The sequence below is a fragment of the Callithrix jacchus genome, chromosome 15 (genome assembly GCF_049354715.1).
Source record: "Callithrix jacchus isolate 240 chromosome 15, calJac240_pri, whole genome shotgun sequence".
Lineage (NCBI taxonomy): Eukaryota > Metazoa > Chordata > Mammalia > Primates > Cebidae > Callithrix > Callithrix jacchus.
In genome coordinates this window covers 92549577-92576327 of record NC_133516.1, presented here as the reverse complement: position 1 = coordinate 92576327, position 26751 = coordinate 92549577, and the positions used below count along the sequence as shown (strand labels likewise).

Sequence of the window (26751 nt, the reverse complement as noted above, 5' to 3'; positions counted from 1 at the left end):
TTTCCTCCATACATTCAGTGATTCATACCCTGCTAAATACTTGGGGAGGACTCTCTGTGGCTGTCTGGAGTTCTCTATATAGCTCTTTCCTTTCCATTATTCTTATCTGCAAACTCTAGCTACTCCATTTTTAAAAAACAGTTGCACCTTTTCAAGCCTGCATAAACTATTAAGAATAGCAGAGTTTTCTAGTTATGAAAGGGTTAATTACTAAGTGACTGAATTATGAGCTTATGTGGAAGGATTATATTAGTACAGGAAGGGATTAAGAATTTAGAGATGAATCATATCACAGTTATTAACATTTTTCTAGACTTATTTAACAGTGTCATAATTTCACTTTTATACTTGAGTATATGATTATTTGATTCATGTTTTCTACTCTCACTCTTCTGAATTATAGGCTCTACAGGGGCAGGTACTTTATTTTTTTCCCTTTTGTTTTGTGTCTCTAGTATAAACATGGTATTTGGCACATGTTAGGAATTTGATAAATGTTTGTTAATTAAATGAATAAGTGAGTAATTTCTGCTTTACATGATGGAAGGCTAGGTAACTAACCAAACTGAAAGCTGAAATCAGAGAAACTGCAAGATTGCTTTGAATCTAAACAGATAAAAAATAAAGATTTCTAGAACACATAAGACAATTGAGGGAAGGCCAAGTAAAATCTAAAAATAATTGACTGTTTTGGGGTTACTGCTTTACAGGTATCTTATATTGGAGAAGGCATCAGATGAACTTGTTGAACGAAGTCACATTTTTAGTAGCTTTTTCTATAAATGCTTGACAAGAAAGGAAAATAATTTAACAGAAGAGAATCCAAATCTTTCGTAAGTTAACCCTCTAATGTACTTAAGTTTTAAGAGAAAATATATTCTTTTTGAATACCCCTAGTAAAATGGCTTCTTTATAGTATCTCCTAGAGTGGGCAGTTCTACCATTTGTGTAGGTCCTGGGTCTGTTTGCCGTGAGAGCCATTTCTTACCTTTCCACTGTTTTGCTGCCTATGACACTTGCAGTCTTAATTTAAATTGCATGTCCCTGGGGGAAACCCTGAAGTTTGAGGGCAAGGAAGAAAGAAGCTAGTTTATTTCCTCCCTACTCTCTTTGCATTGGGCAGTGATTTTGACAGTGGCTGTATTTCCTCTGTGAGTCCACCTGTCACAGGACAGACCTGCTGTAACTCCAGCTTCCATCTGGAGGTACTACTTCTCTTTGCTCTCTACCCTGCAGCTATAGCAGTTTCCTCCTATGCTAATCTTTGGCTGTCTCATTGTCCCCTTTTTTGGCTTTGTGGGGTTTTTTTTTTTTTTTTGTAATGCTGTAGCCAATTTCCTGCATTACATTCTGTTACATAGGGTTGTTTTTGTTTTCCTGATTGGATCCCCAGTGACAGACTATTTAATTAAGCCAATGCAACATTATATGAAATACCGTATTTGCACAATTTAGCTGATTTTTGCCCAAGGATGTTTTTGGTTAATACTAAAACTGTGGAGCAGTGTGGAGGGATAGGCAACAAAGAAGGTATTTCTTAGACAGTAGAAACTTGGATAGTTGTTGGAGCATGAGGCATTTCACCCATTTCCCCATGCTTAACAATTTGTATGATCTATTTGAGTAGACTCATAATAAAATTGAGTTATTGGTTAAAAAGTTAGTGTAAACATTTGTGTACTGCTGTACAGTTTACAACATACATTTATTGACATTATTTCAGTTTTTCCTATCATGACAGTGCCTTTCAATAGGGCATCTAAACTGTATCCCAATTTTTCAGATAAGGAAGCAGTCTAATAAAGGTTAATAAATTTTATTTAAGATGAACAGCTAGTGAATGGCAGAACTGGTTGGTACTTAAATTTTTACCTTCTAACTTCTAGTCGAAAGTTTTTATTGTATTAGGCTGCTTTAAAAAAATGGCTGTGAGAGTTTGTTTTATCTTATTAAAATAATAGGAATAATAAACAAGTTAGAAGAGGATTAATGGATAAACTGCTTGAATTGGATATATTGTTGGAGAAAGAAGGTGGGAATAGGAAGACTAATTAATATTTATTGTGCGCCTGTCAGGAACTAAGACAGTGAACATAAAGTTATTTGATTCTATAGTATTCTTGTCATTGTCTTTATTAATTGACGCTTAGAGAAGTTATGTAAGTTTTCCCACATTGGATATAGCTTTCCAGTTTCAAGGTTTAACTCTTTCTGTTATTCATAGTGTCGTGACTATATAATTTCTGGTCTAAATTGGGATGCTTGTGAGAATAACAGGAGGCTCTGTTAGTGGGTGCACTAGGCAGTGAGTGTGTACATATTAGGGCTTTCCTAGACAAACTGGGATGTACGGTCAGCTCTATTTTAAGTGGCTTTGTAGGTTTGGAATTAGTCTGATGGACAGACCTGCCAGGATCAATTAAGGAGAAAACCACAATTTGAAAATATTTTTGATAATCAGGGCTAGTGGAGAGGGATATATGGAAGGGGAAGATTTATTAAACACATTAGATAACATTTCTGATGCCCTCCTTTTCTGTTTTATGTATGCAGAATTTAATGATTTGTACCATGCACTTAATCTCATGTTTTATTTTAAGATTATTCAATGTAGAGATTGTGAATTTTGTATACCCACCTTCCAGCTAAGGAAATGCAAGTAGATAGATTCTGCTGTATTACTAAGTTTTTTTTTTTAATAGACATGTACCTTATTGTTATATACATAATAAAAACCAAGTCACATGAGTGGCATCCTCTAGGGTAAGATGGATAAGATACTAGATACAACACACACACACACACACACACACACACACACACACACACACACACAATGTGTGAATGCTAATTCTTGGTCTGTTAAGTATTCACACAATTTGATATATCAGACTAAGCATTAGTGTTTACAGAAAGAATCCCTATAAATCAGTTTTTAAAAGTCATCAGAGCAGCAAGAGATATGAATTCAAATGGCCAATAAATCCGCAACAAAAGGCTCAAACCACTAGTGTTGGGAAGCTGCAGACTCCTTACCTGCTTTATGAGATCATGCAAGATCTGACTTCTTTCCCTCTCCTTAAAACTCATCTCATAACATTGTTTCCTTTTGTTTCCATACTAAAGTTCAGCCTACCTCTTTTCCATTTTCAAATATGCTAAACTCTTTCCTATTTTCTGCCTGAAACAACTTATCCTGGAATTTAAAAAATTTGTTTCACAGCACGATCTCTAATCATTTTGTTTGTTTGCTGCTTCATTTTCTGTTTCTCATTTGAAGCTACATGAAGTTAGGGACTTTGTCTTATTTTCCACTCTATCCCCAGTGCCTTGCCCAGTGCTTGGCACATAGTAGGAACTAAAAATACGAGATGATAATAGTGCCTATTAATGATTACTGAAAGAACTGTTAAACATTTAGTTGAGAATTTTCTACACAGGAACTGAGAATAAGAGATAATGTTTGGCCCTCATATTTTCTCCAATCCTCCTTGCCTCATTCTATGTCTAATGTATTCTCAATCAAATAAGGTTAGCATAATCCAGAAATCTGCCAAATATCAACATAAACATAAAACCAGATGTCTATCCTTAAGATTTTCAAATAGAAAACAGATTAACAGATTACATACTAGTTGAAAGTAATTGTTTATAGTCATTGTAATGGTTGGGTCCTTCTGAAATGAGAAAATTCAATAAACATGTGACTTTGATTTTTTTATATGGTTAGTCTTCCACATAGTGTCTAATTGCTGTCACATCTTCTAGCTCATTCTCAATCCTATGTTACTCCTAATGTTTACCCATATGGTTTTGGTTAGGTATTATTTAGATGAACAAGATGGGGCAACGATTTCAGTTTCCTATATTACTTGTTAAAAATTATATAAGAAATTAATGGTTTGCTTTTTCTTCTGCAATAAGAGTTTCATCCAAGGGACTAAGCCAGAAGTCACATACCACCTTTATCCCCCTGTTAAATGTCATTTTATTCCTTCCTAAAACCTTTTTTTTTTGGCAGCCAAACTTGGTTTTATATCTTTCTTCCTTAGCTCCCCTGATTAGGTAAAGAAAAGAAAGTAGTATTTGTATGTGTGCAAGCCAACCCTGTTCAAGGTGGCTGTCTTAGATGCTTTAACAAAGGGATCCCCAACCCCTGGGCTGCAGGCTGGTACCAGTTCATGGCCTGTTAGGAACCAGACAGCACAGCAGGAAGCGAGCAGCAGGTGAGCGAGCATTACCACCTGAGCTCTGCCTCCTGTCAGATCAGTGGCAGCATTAGATTCTCACAGGAGCATGAACCGTATTGTGAGCAGTGCATGTGAGGGATCTAGGTTGTGCGCTCCTTATGAGAATCTAACTAATGCCTGATGATCTGAGGTGGAACAGTTACATCCTGAAACCATCCCCCCAGCCCTGTCCCTGGAACAATTGTCTTCTGCAGAGTTGATCCCTGGTGCCAAAACGGTTGGGGACTGCTGCTTTACCATAATTCCTTTGTACCTCTTATGACACGTTCTGGTTATTTGTTATAATTTTTTCTGCCCTTGTTAGATTATGAATACTTCTAGAGCAGTGTAAGTGAGTTTTATTATTTGTTTTTAGGAACCTAATAAATATTTGTTGAACCTAAGAAATATTTGTTGAAGAAAGGAAAGATGGATGAGTGGTGGGTACATTTAATGTCATCCTGTAGTTTCGTTTCCTTATGTCTGAAAGGAAGGGAGATGAATTTTTTTTTTAAAAATCTAAGAATAAAAGCCTCATATTTCCTCCTCCATTAAGATTTTTAATTAAATTAAATTAACGGATTATTTTTTAGAGATAGGGTCTTGCTTTGTTACATAGGCTAGAGTGCACCAGTGTGATCATAGCCTCAAACTCCTGAGATTAAGCAAGCCTCCTGAGTAGCTGGGACTGACTATTGGTGTGTGTCACCACCCTGGCTAATTTTCTTTATATTTTTAGTGACAGGAGTCTCACTATGTTGCCCAGGCTAGCTTTCAACTCCTGATCTCAAGTGATCCTTAGCATCCCAAGTAGCTGGATTCACAGGCATGAGTTACCACACTCAGCCCATTGAGTTTTAAAACCTCCCTAATCACAGACATAACAGTTGGAGAATTCTGTTCAGATTTAATGACAGTGTTTTATATCATGCCCAGTTGGAGCTAAGCAAAATAAATAGATTTAACTGTGTTTGTACTAAGTTGCTGAGCCACCTTTGGAATCTAAAAAGCATTTAATAAATTCCTGCCTTTTATCTGTCCATTTCATTATTGGTTATAGTTATTAAATTTAAGAATAACCAGGAGATACTATAAGGGGAGATATTTATAATGTATTAAGTATGATATATCTTAAAGAAGATAGTTAAACTAAATCTAAGATATTTCAGCATATAAAAATGCCTCTTGAAGTCCTTATCTTAAAAATATCTGATATATCAAATCTATCTTTCATATTCTCAGAATGGCACAGAGAAGACATAAAAGAGTAAGAACTTGGACTCGTCACATAAACATTTTTAATAAAGATTACATCTTTGTACCTGTAAATGAGTCGTAAGTATTTCAGATTATTTAAAAACATATTGGAAAGAATTCAGAAAAAAATATTTTGTGGTATTTTTAGATTCACAATCAGTAAAAATTATGGGCACATACATTTCAAGTATTATTTTAATTTTTTTAAATAAAAGTAGCTAAGACAGTGAATTCTGTATCTTGGATTTTGGTTTGACAATGGTCATGTTGTAAAGGTTGTGAAAAAATTACAAATGACCACAAGACTATCATGACTGAGACATTGAATTTTTTTTTGTTTGGATTTAAGAAAAAATTTTCTAAATAAAAAATAAAAATATTTTTGGGTGAATCTTCAAATACTTAAGAAAACAAACTCTTCAAACACCAACACGAATAAGGTAATGCTATGAGTCTATTTATTAAGGCAAATTCTTAATAGGAAACACTTGTCTGAAAGTAAATAAGTTTGAATTACTCAGATGTTACTCTAAATAGCATTACTTATGCCTTGGTAACTCTGGATATTTAATTAGTTTTGGTATGTATTGTCTCTATTATAGTGACATATTATAGTGGATGTCTTCAAAATTAACATGGAATATTATGCCCACTTTCTCAAAATGTATCTGTGGAAGAGATTCTACATTGTTCAGACTTTGCATGGTATTAAGACTGTAGTTCTTTTCAACAGGTCTCACTGGTATCTCGCAGTCATTTGTTTTCCGTGGTTAGAAGAAGTTGTGTATGAAGATTTTCCACAAACTGTATCCCATCAGTCCCAGGCTCAGCAGGCCCAACATGACAACAAAACAATAGGTGACATCCTTAACGTAGATCGTGTTTTTAATAACGATGACAGTAATATAATGGTTACAGGGAACAAATGAAGTTAAAGGTAGTATAGTTATTGATTATCATTGAACCTACCTAGCCGGAAGAATTAAAAAAACCTGAAACATTGATGATAGCCTCATTATAGACAAAATGTAATTCTGAAGTTGTACTGTTGTATCAAGTTTTATTATAGCACTTAAAATACTAATTATTTTATTATGAAATATTTCAAACATATAAAAAAAGTATAATATCAGCATCAGTACCCATTTCATCTCGATTAAGAAGTTAAAACTTTTCCGTAGAATAATCATCTCCTCTGTGACCACTCCCGTTTCTTTCTTTAATCCAGAAGTAACCACCGCCCTAAATTTTATGTTTATTTTCATGTATTATTATTATTTCTGTTGGCATTTTTTGCTTGTTTTAACTTAAAAAAATTCACAGGTAAAATTGCACATATTTACTATGTACAACATCCTTTTTTTTTTTTTTTTTTAAAGAGACAGAGTCTTGGTGTACTGCAGTGGCTCGATCATAGCTAACTGTAACCTTGAACTCTTGGACTCAGGTGATCCTCCACAAGGGTGTACCACCATACCTGGCTCATTAAAAATTTTTTTTTTGTAAAGACAGGATCTCACTAAGTTGCCCAGGTGGGTCTGGAACTCCTGGCCTCAAGCAGTCCTCCCACCTCAGGCTCTCGAAGTATTGGGATTACACCACATGTGGCTACAACATGATGTTTTGAAATATATATACATTATGGAGTGACAAAATCTAGCTAATTAATAATATTATAACATTTAAAAAAATACACTAGCTTTGCTAACATGACTAAGAATTCATGCTGTAGATCTCTAGGCATAGCTTGAAATCCCCCATTTTTACTTAATGTAATTTCTTGTAGACTCTATTAATTTGGCTAGGTAATATAGGATCTTTTGTAATTCTTCCATGAGTTTTCCTACAAGCCAAAATCTAAAGTAAATAAGCCTACTTGCTTTGAGAAGAAAAATAACAAAATTAAATGTTTTATAGCTGTAGCCTAAACAGTACGCCAAATGAAAAATAGCCATTACCATGAATACTGGCCAAAACCTACATGGGGAAAAAGATAAACTGATGAAGCAACTGATAGGTTTAATTATCTTGAAACCTCTTAAGCCTCATATATGTACTTCCACAACACTCTGTGGTCATAGTTAGAAGCACCATTATTAGGCAAATTAACTACCTTCTGCATTAAACAGCAGACATTTTGATTAATGAGCTGTCTTTAAGATTGTCTTTTTATAGGGAATTTGCCTAGCTAACTAGTATTTGAGATCATGGCTGTGGGGTTTACTTGTTGTTTGATAAGAGCCAACCATTGTCAGTTTTAACTATCTGTTGATTGAATTTTATTTATAATGTGTTGTGAAAAAAATTAAATAGATCTCAGGTATTTTAACTGTGCATCCAGTAACTGCATAAAAGTTATAATTTTAAGCTTATCTAAGTTACCAGTATAAAAACATACAATAAACACTTACAATTGCTTAATTATTTCTAACTAGATAATGATCTACATCCCACTTCGACACTGTCTTTGAGTGCAGAGGATTCCCAAGTAAGTGTGTTCTTTACAGATGGGAAGGAAGGAAAAATCATGAATATAATAATGTTATCTATAAAATAGAGCATAGCTAGGTGGACTATGCTGGCACATCATTAGATTATTTGCTTTAGGATTTTTGACAGTTTTTGTTGGGCTGGGGAAGAGAACAAGATAAGTTATTCTTGTATCTGTTTAGCTTGCTTTAACTAAGTTATTTAGTAGTTTATCTGATGTTCATCTTTGTTAACTACTCTTTTAATTTCTAAGGATCAGATTTATTTTTATTCTTTATTTTGTCAGTAACTTGTTGAACTTAGGTAATTAATAATCTTAAGCATATTGTAGGGCCTCCCTCCCTCCCTCCCTCCCTCCCTTCCTTCCTTCCTTCCTTCCTTCCGTCCTTCCTTGTGATGGAGTCTTGCTGTTGCCCAGGCTGGAGTGCAGTTATGTGATCTGAGCTCACTGCAACCTCCCCCTCCTAGGTTCAAGTGATTCTCCTGCCTCAGCCTCTCGAGTAGCTGGGATTACAGGTGCCCACCACCGTACCTGGCTAAGTTTTGTATTTTTTTTTTTTTTTTTTTTAGTAGAGATGGGGTTTCACTATGTTGGCCAGACTTGTCTTGAACTCCTGACCTCAGGTGATCTACCAGCCTTGGCCTCCCAAAGTGCTGGGACTAGAGGCATAAGCCACCACGCCCAGCCAGGAAGTTCTGGTAAAAATCATTCAAAGTGAACTCAGAGTGAATCCATATAACTCCTTAGTTCATTAACTCTTCTTTATTTGGAGCTCCAAACTGATCTGCATAGTCTAGGTTCAGTGTTCTAATTGATTAAGATTGCCACTTAAGGATCTGTTTTTTTTTTTTTTTTGTATGTACAAATAGCAGCAGAGTCCCTGACATAGTCCTATGTATTTACCGTCACTGGTACTAAGCGTCACTTCTTATAAAGGAAGATTTCTTTGCTCACAGTGGCAGAATAGGACCATTCCTTCTTGCCTCTAGAACCAGATTTCTCTTTTTTTTTTTTCTTTCCTTTTTTTTTTTTTTTTTTTGAGACGGAGTTTCGCTTTTGTTACCCAGGCTGGAGTGCAATGGCGCAATATCGGCTCACCGCAACCTCTGCCTCCTGGGTTCAGGCAATTCTCCTGCCTCAGCCTCCTGAGTAGCTGGGATTACAGGCATGCACCACCATGCCCAGCTAATTTTCTGTATTTTTAGTAGAGATGGGGTTTCACCATGTTGACCAGGATGATCTCTATCTCTTGACCTCGTGATCCACCTGCCTCGGCCTCCCAAAGTGATGAGATTACAGGCGTGAGCCACTGCGCCCGGCCCTACCAGATTTCTCAAATTGAGTTTCTTGGAATATTCATTCTAAGACGCAGTTCATGATGAGCAAGATTCTAAGGTCAATTAAGTTGGGCAAACTTTGTGTACTCTTTCTGTCTTAGAGGGCTATTGTGTATATTAAAATAATAAAGGCACTGAGAAGGTCTGCATTAAATAAATCTGTTTAAGTTTGATCTGTGGTTTCTCAAACTTGGAAGAAAACAAACAACATGAACAAAACAAAATTCCCCATTCCTTTTCCCTTAATATAGATTAATGTTCTGCATCTTGTACTTCAAAGAGAAGAAATGTGTCTCTACTGACATCATGAATTGAATTAGAGAATGTATGTAAAGACACGTTAAATTAACTTGTTAATCTTTGCTTAAGATCATAACTTGGAATGGAAGTAATTAAAGTTCCAGATTGGTTTTTAGGACAAGCTAAAACTCCTTAACTACTAGAGACCACCTGTAAAAGTATATAACCTACCATTTTACCTGTATAATAAAATAAAGCAATAAATTCATGGAAAATGAAGTTAGTTCACTTTAGATGATGAAGATAACTATTATTTGAAATTTTAATTTCAAAGTTTGAAACACTTTAAAGTACTAACTGAATAGTAAGTTATTCAAAATAGCTTTAATTGCAGTCATAAAAATTTCTGTTATTTCAGAGTACCGAGTCGAATATGTCAGTACCAAAGAAAATGTGTAAAAGGTAAGTACATACTATAATAATAATAGAGCTTTTTCAGGTATTTAGATATACTTGGTACACAGTATATAAATCTGGATTTTGTCCTTTGCTTTTCACAGGCCATGTATTCTTATACTAGACTCCTTGAAAGCTGCTTCTATACAAAACACAGTTCAGAATTTACGAGAGTAAGTAATGAGAATTTTACCATTCAGTCTGTTATCTAAAACCTTAGTAATTTTGAAGTTACCGTAAGAATTATTGAAAAGATATCAAGAATTATATTTTATTATCTATTTAAACAAGCCTATACATTTAATCAATAATAAATATCTTCTGTTAATATTCAAGTTTTAATATTTCTAAAGGATTAGATCAAAGGTAAATTCAGAATTTGTATTCATAATTGAACAAAAAACATAGTTTTACAAAGAAGCATTGTATTCAGTATCAAAAATACCACTTTAGAAAAAAATAAGAATTCTTCCACATTTGTATCATTGTGTGTATGTATGTATATATGTATGTATGTATATGTAATTTTGTAATTTACTATAGTACTTGGAAAAAACTAATGATGAAACTTTTAAACTGATTTCTTTGTTGAGTTGTGAAAGCTGAGTTGTTGAAACAAGTTTAGCTTTTAGTTTGAAAATCACATTACATATTTTCTTTAAAGTAGCACTCATGAAGGCTCATAAAATATAGGTTGCATTGGTAAATTCAGTCTGGAAATTTGGCTTCACAGCACATCTAGCAACAAATGTTTTTCTGCCTTTGTGAAAATGTTGATTACTGATCAAGAGATTTCAACTTTAGGCACTCTATCTGTTGATTATTGCAGGTATTTAGAGGTAGAGTGGGAAGTTAAACTAAAAACTCATCGTGAATTCAGCAAAACAAACATGGTGGATCTGTGCCCTAAAGTTCCTAAACAGGACAACAGCAGTGACTGTGGAGTATATTTACTGCAGTATGTGGAAAGCTTCTTCAAGGTATGTGAAGATATAGATAAGTTTTAAATTCAAACTTACTACCATGCAGTCACAAGTTAATGGGCATAATAGTCTGTTCTCCTGCTGCTAATAAAGACCAGAGACTGGGTAATTTATAAAGGAAAGCGGTTTAATTGACTCACAGTTCAGCATGGCTGGGGAGGCCTTGGGAGACTTATGATCATGGTGGAAGGGAAACGAACATGTCCGTTTTCACATGACGGCGGCAAGGAGAAGAATGAGAGCTGAGTGAAGGGGGAAGCCCCTTATAAAACCAGATCTCATGAGAACTTACTATCATGAGAATAGCATGGGGGGAACCACCTCCATGATTCAGTTACCTCCCACCAGGTCCCTCTCACGACAGTGAGGATTATAGGATGAGATTTGGGTGGGAGCACAGCCAGAATGTATCACTGTGCAAGCAAAGAGGCAGGCAAATGTTACATGTAATCAAGATTAAAAAAAAAAACACACACAGGTGATGCAGATACTGTAATTAGCAGATAAGAACTTTAAAATGATTTGATTAATAGATTAGAGAAAATAAAGCCAAAGATGAAACAAAATGGATGAAGACATGGAGTATACCAAAAACAAAAAACAAATGGACATTCTGAAGCTGAAGATGTGTAATGATATATCTGAAATTAAGAACATATTGGATGGGTTTAATAGAAGGCTAAATACAGTAGAAGATAGGGTTAGTGAACTTAAAGGAAGGACAATAGAAAACATCGAGCTATAGCCCAGAGACAAAAAAGAATGTAAAGATGAGAAGAGAACAGAGCTTAAGAGACAAATATGAAACAGTCAAAAGGCATAATTTACATGTTACTGGAGTCCCAGAAAGATTGGAGAGAAAGAGAATAGGGCCGAGACAGTATTTTAAAGAAAATTTTCTAAAATGAAAAGACCTGTTTCTTCAAGAAGCTCATAAAACTGTAACTGGAGAAGTACAATGACAAACATGACTGTTATTTTCTAGCTCACAGACTTTGTAGGACTGTAGCAGTATTAAAGATGAAATTTTAAATAGCAAGGAATCACTCTTTGCTTTTTGAACTGTCAGCTTGTTATTTTAGTCATTGCTGTTATAATGTATGAAGATGAGTCTAGTAGCAGGATGTTTTTGACTAGAAGTCTGCTTGGAGGATGCTTAATGGTACTTTGAAAGCATGAGGGTTATAGTATGCAGCTACAACTTTCTGGTATCTTTAATATTAGAGAGGAAGGATAATATATAGTAAAAGATAGTATAAATTTTGGAAATCATTATATATCTATTATGTTGGGGTTTTTTCCTCCCTTTTTCTATTCCACACTAGAGCTTCATCATAGGGTGTTAGGTTTTGGCCCTCTCATACCCTTTCCAAATAGATTTGATTTTGTGTTTTGAATATTCACATTGCCTGATTACATAACATATTACGGGTTTGTTACATAACTCTGCTTTATATAGCCCAGTCAGTAGAATTTACATCGAATACAGGATGAAACACCATATAAGATTCCTGGGAAAACCCTAAAAAATCTAAGACTTGTGTTTTGCAAATTTGATGCACTAATATATAAGATAGCTTAAGTTTAAAGCATGAGCTTAAGGCAGAACACCCAAAACCTATGGGACTTGGTTTGTAATTAAGCCCTAATAAAAATAATATTACTTCTAATAAAAAAATTTGCACAGTAAATCTCCACTACCATTTGCTCCTGGACTCATAGTCAGTAGATCCTTTCAGCCTTACATCCTTGGGCTCTTAATTCCTCCTTTAAGATGTAAGTCCTTCTTCCATCTGGCTTCTAATAATTCCATGAAGTTTATAAACATGTGCTAAAGTGAGCCTTATCCACAAATGTTTTTTTTAAACACAGAGGTAACTTCCTTTGCAATTTCCTGTTTGCATAACATAATTGAAATGATAGTGATTCTTGAAGCCATCAAATCAACTATTTCTTGCACTGAAAGAAAGCACTTTGCAGGATTTTACATTTTTAAACTGAGATTTTTCATTTACTACTAAGGCTTTCTCTGTAATAGTTTCAAAGTCTTAACATGTTGGGAAAAATTGTGATAAAACCAACTTCATTTTCTGAATCACTGGCTGTTTACCAATTCTGTTTGTGCTAATCCATTTAAACATAACACTGTAGCAGAACAGAGTATTTAATTTTGATGTTTAAAAGTTAACAATTTGATACAAATGTTCTAAAATTGATTGCGGAATGGTTACACTGTGAATATAATAAAAAATGCTTAATGGTATGCTATTGGTGAATTGCATTATATCTTAATAAAATTGTTGTTTTAAAAAAGTTAGCAATTTCTCATTTCTTGTAAAAATGAAATTAAAACCAATTTGAAATTATGTTGCCAAACTGATTGCACTCTTTCTTTTCTCTCATTAGGATCCTATTGTTAACTTTGAACTTCCAATTCATTTGGAGAAATGGTTTCCTCGTCATGTAATAAAGACCAAACGGGAAGATATTCGAGAGCTCATCTTAAAACTTCATTTACAGCAACAGAAGGGCAGCAGTAGCTAGTTAATCTGTACAGACATGACACAGATGTTCTCTAAGATTACTGGAAAGCCTCTTACCAGCATTTGTGTTAGCCAGCTCACAGAGAAGAAAATAACTTGCTGTAGTTTTATAAGTCATTGGAACATTATTTAAAATACATAAGATATATTATTAGAATTGTTGCAGTCTCATAGAGGGAGTGGGAATGGGGGTGATATAGATAAACTTATTAGATATAAATTAAAATTTTATAAATATTTCATATTTTTCTGAGTAAATATGCTTGGATTATGCAATAGTATATGTAATGTGGGAATGTTTTTGTAGATAATAAAACTTATGTGATCTGTACTTCCACATGACTGGGTGTTGAGGGGAGTTAAAGCCTCCCTGGTGCCAGCCCCAGTGCTTGTCAAATTTGTTGACAAGTCACATCATATTGTAATTCTATTCTTTGCAGCTCAAGCATGCAGTATGAATACTGTGTATTTTTTTAAAAAAATAACTTAGTATCAAGGCTTCAGAAAATGCCATTTACGGCATCCCTTCTGTATGTAACAAAAAGACGTTCATAATGTAAGAAGATGATAAAAATTCGCTCTTTTAAGGTGCAGCTTATTACTCTCAATTGCTAAATGCAATTACTCTGCTCTATTTTTTTTTTTATTTCTTCTGATGTCATATGTGGGTATAATTTAGTTCATTTGTTCAGGGTAAAATCTAAAACAAAAAATTTCAGCTGTCCAAAATAGTTTTAAACAAATTATACATGTAGCTCAACTTAGTTTATTTGAGGTATAGTTATATAAATATTCACATGTTTCATTATCATTGAATCTATGTATAGTTTCTGTAATATAGAAGATAAAATTAGTGTCCTCGTAACTTTAACAAAGAAAACCCTCAGTTCTATTTATTAATGGTTAGAATTAAATATATAATTTTATAGTTCAGTTTACCCAGTATTCATCTGCAAAGCCAGATTGCTCTCATTGCTTTTATATTTTTAAACTGTAGTTTTCAGAGACCTATGATGCTCATGGAGCTTAATTTTTTATTAAATATTCAGGTAACAGTTCTGAATTCACGTGATGATGGTGGCATTATATATGATTAAACACTTCAGAACTTTCTAATGTTATCAGGAATATTTTGAGGAAGATATAATTATATTGTATTTTCTCAGATAAGAAAAATGTTTTTTAACAATATTATTTTAATCTTCTGTTTTAAGCGTCCCTTGGATTTACATTATAACTATGTAAAGCAGTGAAGCAAAGGCAATTTTAGATAAAGCTAGAAAGTCTGAACATTTTGTTTCAAAATCATGTGAATTGAGGTGGTCATTTAAGCCTCAGTATCCTTAGCTTTTGTTGATTTTATCACTATCTTTATATTATTACAAAGATATTTGTCTTTTGGAGATTTCATATAAAGATGGCTATAATTACATATTTTCATTCCCAATTTGTGTGTGTTCGGGGAGCACTTTTAAAGGTGACTGTTGTTTTATACATCTAATTTTGGGAAAGCAAGTGTATAAGACATCTTGTGATTTCTTAACGTTTTTGTTTGTATGTTCTTCAAAGATACCACTGTTCTTTATCGTCTTTTGAAGATTGTTTAAATTCATTTTTCCTAAATTAATGTGCAAATAATGCTTTGAGGATATCAATGTTTTATATTAAACATATTTCCAGTTCATTAAATTGAGGTGTAATTTTTTTCTTAAGAAACATGATCTACCATTAAAAATAAATTTCCAATTGCATGCTGCTCTGTGCATATCATGAAATTGATGCTTACATTAATTTTCTTCATATTTTATTAAGCATATAGTTTGAGTGTCATTTCAGTTCAGGGAAATTATTTAACATATACTGGCAGGCATTTTGCTAGGCGCAAGACATGAATGACAGCTTTTGTTCCTGAGTCATTTATGGACATGTGAACATTTAAAATATTCTCTGGTAAGAACAACCATAGGGTTTCTTTGGGAATGCAGGAAGGAGCTCAGCTAGAGAGGTGTGTGTGTGTGTGTGTGTGTGTGTGTGTGAGTGAGAGGAGGTAGAGAGGTAGTGAGAGGGTCGTTAGTGAACAGAGCAAGCCTTCCTAGAGAAGATAGTATTATTTAAACTTTACAGCTCTTGGGATGTAAAAAAAGAAGTTACTATATAAATCATATCCAGTCACCTAATTACGACTTTAAAAAAATTTAATAACCTTTTGAAATCAACTTCTTTTATTTTATGGCAAGAGGAAAAAGGGGTTTCGACTTGGCATAGAGATCTCATCCTTTATCTTGTTCTAGCCTGTATTCTGTTTTCATCTTTCCATTGTCCTCTACTTTTGCAGTTGTATAAAATTATTCACTCATGTGTTTAGGTTCTTCCCTTTGCAGTCTCTTGTAACTAAGCTTGTCCCTATGGAAATCTGGAAACTTTGCCCATGCATTGTTAAAAGCCACGGTTCTGTGTGTATGAGGCTTCTGCGGCCTGCTCCCACCCAGGTGGTCTCTTCTGTTACAACTTAGTGCATCCTTCTTGGGGGCTGAAAAAATCAGTCAGGACTCCTATAAAGACTCCAGATGAAGATGTACTTTACTTGAAATTATAACACTGTTTCCTGTGCTGTAATTTTCTACAAAGTAAGCCTGGAGCCATGTTTTGTCCCATGAGTGTGAATGTCACTTTGAACCCAAGTCTAAAGATGCTTGTGTGGAGTGGGTGTTGTGACATTGTCCCTCCATCCCTTTTCACCAATTCTTGTGGACTTTATTTTTTCAAAATTGAACACAAATGTTACTACGCCTCCACCTATTCAAACAATACTTCATTCCCTTTCCTGCTGCCCTGCAACAGTTTGTATCTACTTCTCTAATTACTTTTCAAATATTATTTGTATACATGTTTTTCTCTTTAGACTGCAAGCTCCTCAAAGACTGGAAACATTTTTCCATTTCCTGATTACGTATGTTAGTAGCATACAGTTGTCTCAACACTCAGACAATTTCGTTGAGTCAACAAATGATTTGTAATTAAGTTTGGATGAAGGAATCTGTATTGGTTGTCTCTAGAGCACAGAGTTTTATGTTTAGTTTCTCATATATAATATGTTTAGTTTATATATAATATATATATATAGTTTCTCATATATAATATCTCCTATGCTTATGACTTGGGACATTTCTTGAACCAAAAAAGGTTCAAGTACCATCCTATGAGATTTTGAAATATTACCTAAAAAGAATCCCCTTAAATACAAACTCAAGGAATATTTTTTTTTCTGAGTAATTAAACATTAGAGCATAGAACAAATCTGCTTCATCTGTCAGTAAAAATCCAAAATTCCTGCTAAAACTTTCAAGGTATTCCATAATCTCAACCTTTTCAGCCTTCATTCCCAACCTATTTGCTGTATTCTCCTATGCTGCTCTAGCAACTCTCTTCCTATATTCTGTATAAACAGTATACTTTTCTACCTTACAGATCACGACTGGGGATTTCGTTCCTAATTCTTAGTTCTTCCCACTAACAATCCCTACCTCTGCCCACTGAAATACTGAAATGCCAAGTAGGCCATTCAAGGCCCAGCTGAAATACCTGCTCCCTGCTTCCCAGCCCCGCCCCTTGCTTTTACTAGTTAGAGTTACTCTTGCTTTTGGATTCCTATGATGCAAACTTATAACGGCTATCACCTCCTGCTTTGTATCATAGATGCAGTTATTCGAAGAGTGATGCAGTTAAAAGTTATAAATCCAAAAAAGGTCAAGTGAAGTTGAATTTGAGAAATGACCATATTTAGAAACAAATGAACCCAGCTGAATTTCTTTTTTTTTTTTGAGACGGAGTTTCGCTCTTGTTACCCAGGCTGGAGTGCAATGGCGCGATCTCGGCTCACCGCTACCTCGGCCTCCTGGGTTCAGGCAATTCTCCTGCCTCAGCCTCCCGAGTAGCTGGGATTACAGGCTCGCGCCACCACGCCCAGCTAATTTTTTGTATTTTTAGTAGAGACGGGGTTTCACCATGTTGACCAGGATGGTCTCGATCTGTTGACCTCGTGATCCACCCGCCTCAGCCTCCCAAAGTGCTGGGATTACAGGCTTGAGCCACCGCGCCCGGCCCCCCAGCTGAATTTCTTACACTTTTTTTTAAAGTACAGGTTTCTGAAATTATATAAATTATATTTTATAGAACATAATGTAATAAATGTTTTAGAAACTTATGTCAATTATTTGAAATGTAAGTTAATGGAAAATTTATTTTGGAGGTTGAATAAAATAGAATTTCAAAGCTTGAAACATCTTTGGACTTTGTGAACACCTGCAATATAAGACAATTACTGTTTACAAAGTTTACTAGTAATACAAATACATTAGTTTACAGAGAACTTTAATATGTCATAATTTTTAACAATGACCCTGTGACACAGGTAGAGATTATCACACCTAATTTATTTGCTGAGCAAACCAGCTCAAAGAGCTTAGGTTATTTACCAAAATTGAATATTAAGTGATAAAAACCAGGATTTGAGCCCAGGTTTTCTCAATCTAAGTACAGCAATCTTTCTAGATTACTATGATTCTCAGAAGATTTTTTGGCGTTTTGGTCGAGGCTGTCAAAAAGAATAATTTCCAACTAATATTAGTTACCTAAGAGTTGTCCCTTGTTCTGAATTGACAACATGAAACTTTTCATAAGACTAAACTTTGGCTTAGCTAATACAATTTTCGGCTTTTTTCTCCTACTCAAAGAATAAATTTGGCAAATAAGTTTCTTATGAACTTCCCAGTATTTTGCAAAGGCAACTGTGCACATGTATTTAATGGTCATTTAGATTTGTTAGCTTTTATAAAGGCTGAAAATGTGGTTTATTTGACGCTATATTGAAAAAATATATTTGAGCTTTTCCAAAAGCATAAAATAACATGGAGAGGGATTTAGCTAACACGATTAGTCAAGGATTCTTGAGAGAAATGTGATTTAGATCTTTACAAAGCACTTATTTTTTCAGAGAACTTTTCCAGCAATAACATGAAATAAAATATAATTTCATTGCTATTTGATAGTAAATCCTAGCTTCCACAGGGATTCTGATTAATTGCTTTCTGCTAGTTTTATTTGATTTAAAAAACGGTTCCAATATAGAGAATTTCATCTGCAGAGAAAATCTTTTCTTGGTTAGGAGTTCCTTATATAGATAAGCATACCGGGCCTCACATTTGTTGGCAAATTAAACAACAAAGTTATCCCACGGCTATCATTTATGTTAACTGCTTAATATGTTCCAGGCACTGTTCTAAGCAATGTGAAGATTAAATTACTTAATTAGTTAATTTAATATGCACAGTTGCTCTACCATAAGCTTACTATTTCTATTCTATTTTATAGGTAAGGAAGGAGACAAAATAAATGATTTTTTTCTATCAAGAAGGACATTTGCAAGAAAGTAGTTTCATTACAAAGACTCAGATCGTTTTGGATGTAGCTCTGTATTATTGAAGTAGGTAGATATAGTCAGTCTGAACATTATATGCTTCTATATCTTAGTCCCTAGGAAAACCCAGAGAACATGTGACTTATCAGTTTCAACTAATAGATTCAGAAAAGTTGGACAAATCAGTGAATTATATGTGAAACACATTATTCTTAACGGACTGCTTGTTAAAGGCAAGGAGAGTGTTAGTAAAGAGCTTAGCTAGCTAGATTAGAATAAAGAAATTGTCTCTCTCCATCTGTCCTAATTAGCTTATCTCACCCGCTTTTATAGCATGCTGGTTATTTCAGAAAAGAAGTGAGAGCTACTTTGAAAGGACAACCGTTTTTCTTTATGCTAATTTATAATGGTTTTGAAGTGGTTGTTCATTCTCAAACATAGATTTTTAAATGTTAGGTCTTTCCTATAACTCTTTGTTATTGGAAGTTTCAGGGATTTGGACACTCAGTTAAGGGTTTTGTCCTCTCCTCATTCCTTTGGTTTTGGCCCAAATGATTATGTTTCCTTTTTTTGGGAAGATTTCTTTGGGTATTTTGATATTTGTCCTGATAGAAGGAGACTTTCCATCATTAACAGGTATTTAAAAATCTATATTTGTTTTTATCCTTCCATATCTGTAGTATATTCTCTTTAAAAATAGCATTATTTGATGTGATTTCTGTAAGAAATTGAATCAAATGCTACTTTATTAATTTTTGATATTGCTTCATTTAAACCATTAAAAATGTTCCCAATAATTTTGGTTTTCCCTCTCCTTCAGTAATTCTGGTTTAAACCTTACTTTTATTTATTTTTTTGGAATTGGATGTATACTTACTTGATTTCGATAACAATCTTGAATGAAAGGAGTGGGAGTTAAATGGAAAAAGACTGAATGCTTCACTCCTCTTTTCCTTAGGTATGCACGCCTATGATTTGAGCATAGGCTTCTGAATCCTAATGTAGCACAAGTGTCAGTTTCTCTTTATTTGTTACCTTTTATACTGTATCTTCATTATCAGAAGACTTGATTATACTTTCACTTTGTAGCACAAACCTACTTATCTTTAGAGGACATCCAAGAACCCAAGAGTGCAGTTTCTTTTCCCCTGCCTGAAGAATCAACAGACCTTTCTCTAGCTACCCCAAAGAAACAGCCTCTGGACCGCAGAGAAACGGAGAGACAGCGGTTACTCAGAAGGCGAAGATCTATTCTGTTTCCTGATGGAGTAAAAATCTGCCCAGATGAAAGTGTTGCAGAGGCTGTGGCAAATCATGTGAAGTATTTTAAAGTTCGAGGTAAGCAATCATCCCCATCCTTCAGCTCCATGGTGAAATTCAAACATAGTTCAATCATTTGTTAGGTAACATTGTAAGTCAAAATTTCTGATAATTTAGACAGGACTGAGCCAAAACTACCTTTCTGTTGCTAAGAATATAATATTAATGTAATGTCAGAGAACAGTTTACATTAAGAGAGGAGGTTTTTTTCCCCCAGTGCCCTTCAAATAAGGCAATAGTATCATTTAATGACATACGCTTAACCAAAGGAAGAACACTTCCCTGATTTGAGTTCATAGGTTTTCGGTATGTTATGTAAGAAACTGTTTTAGGCCGGGCGCGGTGGCTCACGCCTGTAATCCCAGCACTTTGGGAGGCCGAGGCGGGTGGATCACGAGGTCAAGAGATCGAGACCATACTGGTCAACATGATGAAACCCCGTCTCTACTAAAAATACAAAAAAATTAGCTGGGCCCAGCTACTTGGGAGGCTGAGGCAGGAGAATTGCTTGAACCCAGGAGGCGGAGGTTGCAGTGAGCCGAGATCGCGCCATTGCACTCCAGCCTGGGTAACAAGAGCGAAACTCCGTCTCAAAAAAAAAAAAAAAAAAGAAAAAGAAACTGTTTTCACATGAGGACAGTCAAAATATGATGTCTTTCATTCATTTCAATAACATATTCAGAGAGGAAATGTCTTAAATCTTTTTAAGCCCTTCAAAAATACCAGTTTATGTTTTGGGCTACATTACTTTTTACTTCTTCATTATTGTGAATGCCTAAGTATACCCACCAAACAGATTTATGAACATGTACTCACCTGCTTGCCTATTTATTAATAGTTACCAGATACATAAAATATAAGCAGTTTCTATATTTTATAGTTTAGTTATTCTACAGATTCACACCGGTTGCTTTCTGGTTGATACACATACAACTTTTTACATCTAAAATGATGGGATTTTTCAAAATAAACTTTCACATTATATTTTGTTTTTAATTAGAGAGTATTCTTGATCTCATACCTTTTTATGTAAATTCATTCAATTTCTCATCTATTTACTAACATTGCTTAATTGACCTTAGTATGTCCCTTAGACATTTGAAGGACTCCCAAACTTTGCTTTTTGTTGCTCAAGAGCCAATGAAAAGCCATAATATGGATGTGATGTTAGTAAACAAGGTGGAGATAGATGATGAAGTGATTGTAAAATTAAGCTTTTTAATTCATGCATTTATTCATTAATTCAACAAATGTTTATTAAGGCTGAATTTTCCAGGCACTGGAGTATATGAACATTCTGTCCGAGCTGCTACTTTATCTCCTTTATTTTCCTCTTTCTGTCCTTCCGTTCTTCCTTTCTCATCAAAGTTTTAAAAATACAGTGAAAATTTAAAATAATACCAGCTATTACACATATTTATATATTTCATATTTTTGTTTGTTTAAGTAGCACAGTGTATTATATTGGCAGCTCTTTATGAGTGTCTTTATATTTTTTTATTTTTTATATTTGAGAGCTATCAAATATTATTATGCAATAAACTTTCCTTTTACTTTTTAAATCGAGGTCCATAGACCTGGCATTTTGGATATAAGGCATATGCCAGAAATGGAAAATTCCAGACAGTGAGAAGAGAACAAAGGAACTGAAGGTGAATGAGAATGACAGTTAATAATTTATCAAGATTTTATTTCTACCACCTGGATTTTTACTTTATATTATTATTTATTTATTTGAGACAGCGTCTCATTCTGTTGCCCAGGCTGGAGTACAGTGGCAGCAAGATCTCAGCTCGCTGTGACCTCTGCCTCCTGGGTTCAAGCTATTCTTCTGCCTCAGCCTCCCACGTAGCTGGGATTACAGGCACTTGCCACCATGCCTGGCTAGTTTTTTTTTTTTTTTTTGGTATTTTTAGTAGAGACAGGTTCTCACCATACTTTATATTATTTTAAAATGAGACTATATAGATATTTTGGCAGCTGATTAAATAGTGAAGAGGAAATGACCAATCATGTAAGGGATTTGGTTATACCTTTTGATTGCTTTGCTCTTGTTTTTATAACTTCAAGAGATACTGTTGAAAAAGAAGCTGACAAAAGTGAATATAAAGGATTCCTAGAATAATTGATTTTAAAATACAGATGCTATGGATAAGATCCTTGAAAAAGGATGTCATACAGTTAAGATGGTTGGTACACCACAGCAAGGTCATAGCTGAGATGGCTGTGACTGTCATGGTAAAAAATAAATATTTCATTTGTTAACGTTTTTAAAAATGGAGAGAAATGAGTATTTCAACATGGGTCTTGCTTGATTTTGAAAAGATAATTTGTATTATGCCCTTAACACCAAATGTTTGCAATTTAGAGGGAGGGAGTTATTCAAAGTCTTAGCTCTTTCTACCAAGCTAGTTTAGTCTAATGGTTTTCTCAGTTTTTCCTTCATAGAGAATTTGGTATCAATTGCTCAATGTTGTAACAAATTTGAAAAGTGTTTCTAAGCAAGATGCAACTATATTTAACCTAGTAAACTTAAATAGATAGCATACTTGGACACCCCTCTCTTTTTTTAAAAAAAATTATATTGTTGGACTTTTAAAAATATAGCTTTATTGAGGTATATTTTAATGGAATATAGCCTGCATATATTTAAAGTATACCATTTCATTAGTTTTGACAAATATATCATTGAAACCATCATTATAGTTAAGTTAATAAACTTATCCATCACTCTCAAACATTTTCTTATGACTGTTCATAATCCCACCTTCCTCACTAGCTCTCCTTACCCCGATACTGAGGCAACCATGAATCTGCTTTCTATCACCATGTATTTAGTTTGCATTTTTTATACTTTTATATAAAAATGGAACATACTCTTTATACTCTTTTTTGGTCTTGTTTCTTTTACTCAGTGTAATTATTTGGAAATTCATGCATTTTTTTTGTGTATCAGTAGTTTGTTGGCTTGTATTGTTAGGTAGTATTATATATTATGAATATAATATAGGGATATTTGGGTTGGTTTTAGTTATTACTGATTACAAGGAAGAAATTATGATCATTTGGGTTCAAGTTTTTCTGTGAACAGATTTTCATTGCTACTGAGTAGTAATAGTGGAACATCTGGGTCATGTGATAGGAATATGTTAACTTTCTAAGAAGTTGTCAAGTTTTCCAGTATGACCGTGTCACCAGCAGTGTAGTAGGATTCCCTTTTCTTGACATCCTTGCAACATTTGGTATAGTTGGTCTTTTTTGACTTTAGCCATTCTAGTGGATGTATACTATTCTGGTTTTAATTTGTATTTACTTAACCACTTATGACTAACAGTTTTGAGCACTTTTTTTTTACATAATTATTTGTCATTTATAGATCTTTTTTAGTGAGGAGTCTATTTGAATATTTGCCCATTAGAAAATGAGTCGCTGGTCTATTATTGAGTTGTAATCGTTCTTAACGTGTTCTAAATGTAAGTTCTTTGTCAAACATATCTTTTGCATACATTTTTTCTCATAATATATAGCTTGCCTTTTCTATTTTCTTAATGATGTCTTTTAAGGAGCGGAAGTTTTGACATTTAATAAAGTCTAGTTTATCAGGCTTTTTTTGGGGGAACATCCTTTTAGTTTTTGATCTAAGTTTGCTTAATCTAAGATTACAAAGTTTTTTCTCAGTCTTTTCCTATAGAAGTTTTACAGCTTTTAGGTTCTAGGTTTAGATCTGTGATCTGCTTTAATTTTTGTTTATGACATATGAATCAAAGTTAATATTTTTGTATATGCACAGCTAATTGTTTCAATACCATTTGTTTAAAAAAATAACTAACCTGTCTTGCCTTTGCACCTTTGTTGAGTGTCAGTCTTTATATGTGGTGGATCTGTTTCTGCAGTCTTCATTCTGTTCCACTTATTTGTCTATTTTTATGCCAATACCTTACAGTCTTATTTACTGTAAGCTTTATCATAGATCTTTAAATCAGATAGTATAAGTTCTTCAACTGTGTTCTGTTTTCAAATTTGTTTGGGTATGCAGTCTTTTATAATTCCATATAAAAATTAGAATTCGTGTACCAAGTTTTACAAGAGGCTGCTGAGATTTTGATTGGGATTGTGTTTTATTCTGTAAATCAGTTAGGAGAGAATTGCATTGCCATCTTAACAATACAGGTTGACTATCTGTCATCCAAAATGCTTGGGACCAGAAGTGTTGTGGATTTCACATTTTCTTGGGTTTGTGAATATTTGCATAGACATGAGGTATCTTTAGAGTGAGACTGAAACATTTATGTTTCATATATACCTTATACACACATCTGAAGTATTTTTTTTTTTTTGAGATGGAGTTTTGCTCTTGTGACCCAGTCTGGAGTGCAATGGCGCAATCTCAGCTCACCGCAACCTCAGCCCCCTGGGTTCAGGCAATTCTCCTGCCTCAGCCTCCTGAGTAGCTGGGATTACAGGCACGCGCCACCATGCCCAGCTAATTTTTTGTAATTTTTGGTAGAGACGGGGTTTCACCATGTTGACCAGGATGGTCTCGATCTCTTGACCTCGTGATCCACCCGCCTTGGCCTCCCAAAGTGCTGGGATTACAGGCTTGAGCCACCGCGCCCGGCCTGAAGTATTTTTATACAATGTTTTTGATAATTTTGTGCACAAAATAAGTTTTTGTACATGGAACCATCAGAAAGCAAACTTGTCACTATTTCAGGCACCCATGTGGACAATCTGTAGTTGTTTGGCATCATCATCGTTCCTGACTCTGAATTTGCATGCTACAAACAAGCAATCATTTTCTTATACTTATTTACATATAATTACTTTATGGTAAAAATATGATATACTGTTAATACCGTGAAGAGAATGTGTGCAGGGTAAGGAAGCAGAACAGTAGCATCACCAGAATACCTGTGTCAGCCGTTAAACAACAGTAACAGCAAACAATGGCAGGCTTTTAGTCCCTATCACAATGATGTGCTTTTATCAAAGGTTATTGTACAATGTACTTTATTACTATTGTTCGTGTGTCTGCCTTTGTGGGTGGGCTTGGTGGAGTAAGAGAGGCATTTGTAGATTAGCTATCTAAAGCTTTCCTTGGAAGTTACTAAAGCCTATATCCTTATTTGTCGTGGATAAGAATTCTGAACTTAGTTACAGGCCAGGTGGTGAAGTTGCAGTATTTGTCTGTGATGGAATTTTACCTTCCTTGGGACCTCTGCCTGGAGGTCATGCTGATTTTGTTCTTCTCTCTTTTGCCTACAGTGTCCTATCTAGGTTTCTCCTTTCTGAGCTATGCAAATGCTTCAGAAAAAGTAACCATTCTGAATCCTGTTGTTCCAAGTTAGTTAGTTGAAACTTCTTGTCAGATGGCTCCCAATTGAAAAGCCATTGGATTAAGGATGCATAATCTTTCCAGAGGGAATTGTATTTTTTTACAGCTTTTATTGGGGTGCAATTCATATATTATACAATTTACCCATTTATTTTACAAAATTCAGTGGCTTTTTAGTATATTCACAGATATACTAAATTACCGCAGTCAGTTTAAGAACATTTTTATCGTCACGGTGGCTCACGCCTGTAATCCCACTTTGGGAGGCCGAGGCGTGAGGATCACGAGGTCAAGAGATCGAGACCATCCTGGTCAACATGGTGAAACCCCGTCTCTACTAAAAATACAAGAAATTAGCTGGGCACGGTGGCGCGTGCCTGTAATCCCAGCTACTCAGGAGGCTGAGGCAGGAGAATTGCCTGAACCCAGGAGGTGGAGGTTGCGGTGAGCCGAGATTGCCCCATTGCACTCCAACCTGCGTAACAAGAGCGAAACTCTGTCTCAATTAAAAAAACAAAACAAAACATTTTTATCACCTAAAAAAGAAACATGAGACCCTTTAGCTGTCATCCTCTTATTCTTTTATCTCCCTTCCCCATCTTCCCAGGCTTAAGTAACTCCTAATCTACTTTCTGTCTCTGTGGAATTGTGTATTCTGGATATATCATGAAATAAGATCATATAATATATGGTCTATTGTGACTGGTTTCTTTTAATTTGCATATTGTTTTCAAAGTTCATATCCATGTTGTGCATGTATCAGTACTTTATGCCTTTTTATGGCTCAATAATATTCTCGTGTATGGATATATATAATTTGTCAGTCAATGAGCATTTGGGTTGTTTTCATTTCTCTTAGGTAAATATTTAGGAGTAGAATTTCTGGGTCATACAGTAACTTTATGTTTAACTACATGGGGAACTGCCAGACTAATTTCCAAAGCAACTCTACTGTGTTATATCCCACAAGCAGTGTATGAGGGTTCTGATTTATTCACATTTTTGGCAGCACTGTTTTCTGTTTTTCTTTTTTTAATTATAAGCATTCTCATGGATTTGAAGTGCTGTCTCACGGTTATTTTGATTTACATTTCCCTAATGATTAATGACATTCAACGTTTCCTATGCTTATTGCTGATTTGTA

At 34.6% G+C, this 26751-nt stretch overlaps 2 protein-coding genes across 21 annotated transcripts in view; both read left to right on the top strand.

Annotated features, from left to right (window-relative positions):
* The window catches only part of SENP7 (SUMO specific peptidase 7), a 221804-nt gene extending 206579 nt beyond the window's left edge, over window positions 1–15225 (top strand). For all 19 annotated transcript variants that reach the window (XM_078352245.1, XM_078352240.1, XM_078352244.1 and 16 more), the window contains 8 exons: window positions 711–833; window positions 5472–5564; window positions 6220–6344; window positions 7922–7974; window positions 9973–10016; window positions 10115–10183; window positions 10840–10990; window positions 13400–15225. In XM_078352245.1, coding sequence (XP_078208371.1) covers window positions 711–833; window positions 5472–5564; window positions 6220–6344; window positions 7922–7974; window positions 9973–10016; window positions 10115–10183; window positions 10840–10990; window positions 13400–13537 — 796 coding nt within the window. In that variant the 3' untranslated portion in view covers window positions 13538–15225. The remainder of the gene's footprint in view (window positions 1–710; window positions 834–5471; window positions 5565–6219; window positions 6345–7921; window positions 7975–9972; window positions 10017–10114; window positions 10184–10839; window positions 10991–13399) is intronic.
* A 4081-nt stretch (window positions 15226–19306) lies between these two features.
* Window positions 19307–26751, top strand: part of IMPG2 (interphotoreceptor matrix proteoglycan 2) — a 137341-nt gene continuing 129896 nt past the window's right edge. Inside the window, exons 1-2 of one of the 2 annotated variants that reach the window (XM_078352234.1) lie at window positions 19307–19588; window positions 20042–20290. In XM_078352234.1, the coding sequence (XP_078208360.1) occupies window positions 19504–19588; window positions 20042–20290 (334 nt within the window). In that variant the 5' untranslated portion in view covers window positions 19307–19503. Of the gene's footprint in view, window positions 19589–20041; window positions 20291–20599; window positions 21925–26751 lie in introns of those variants that run through there. The other variant, XM_078352235.1, reaches the window with a different exon arrangement.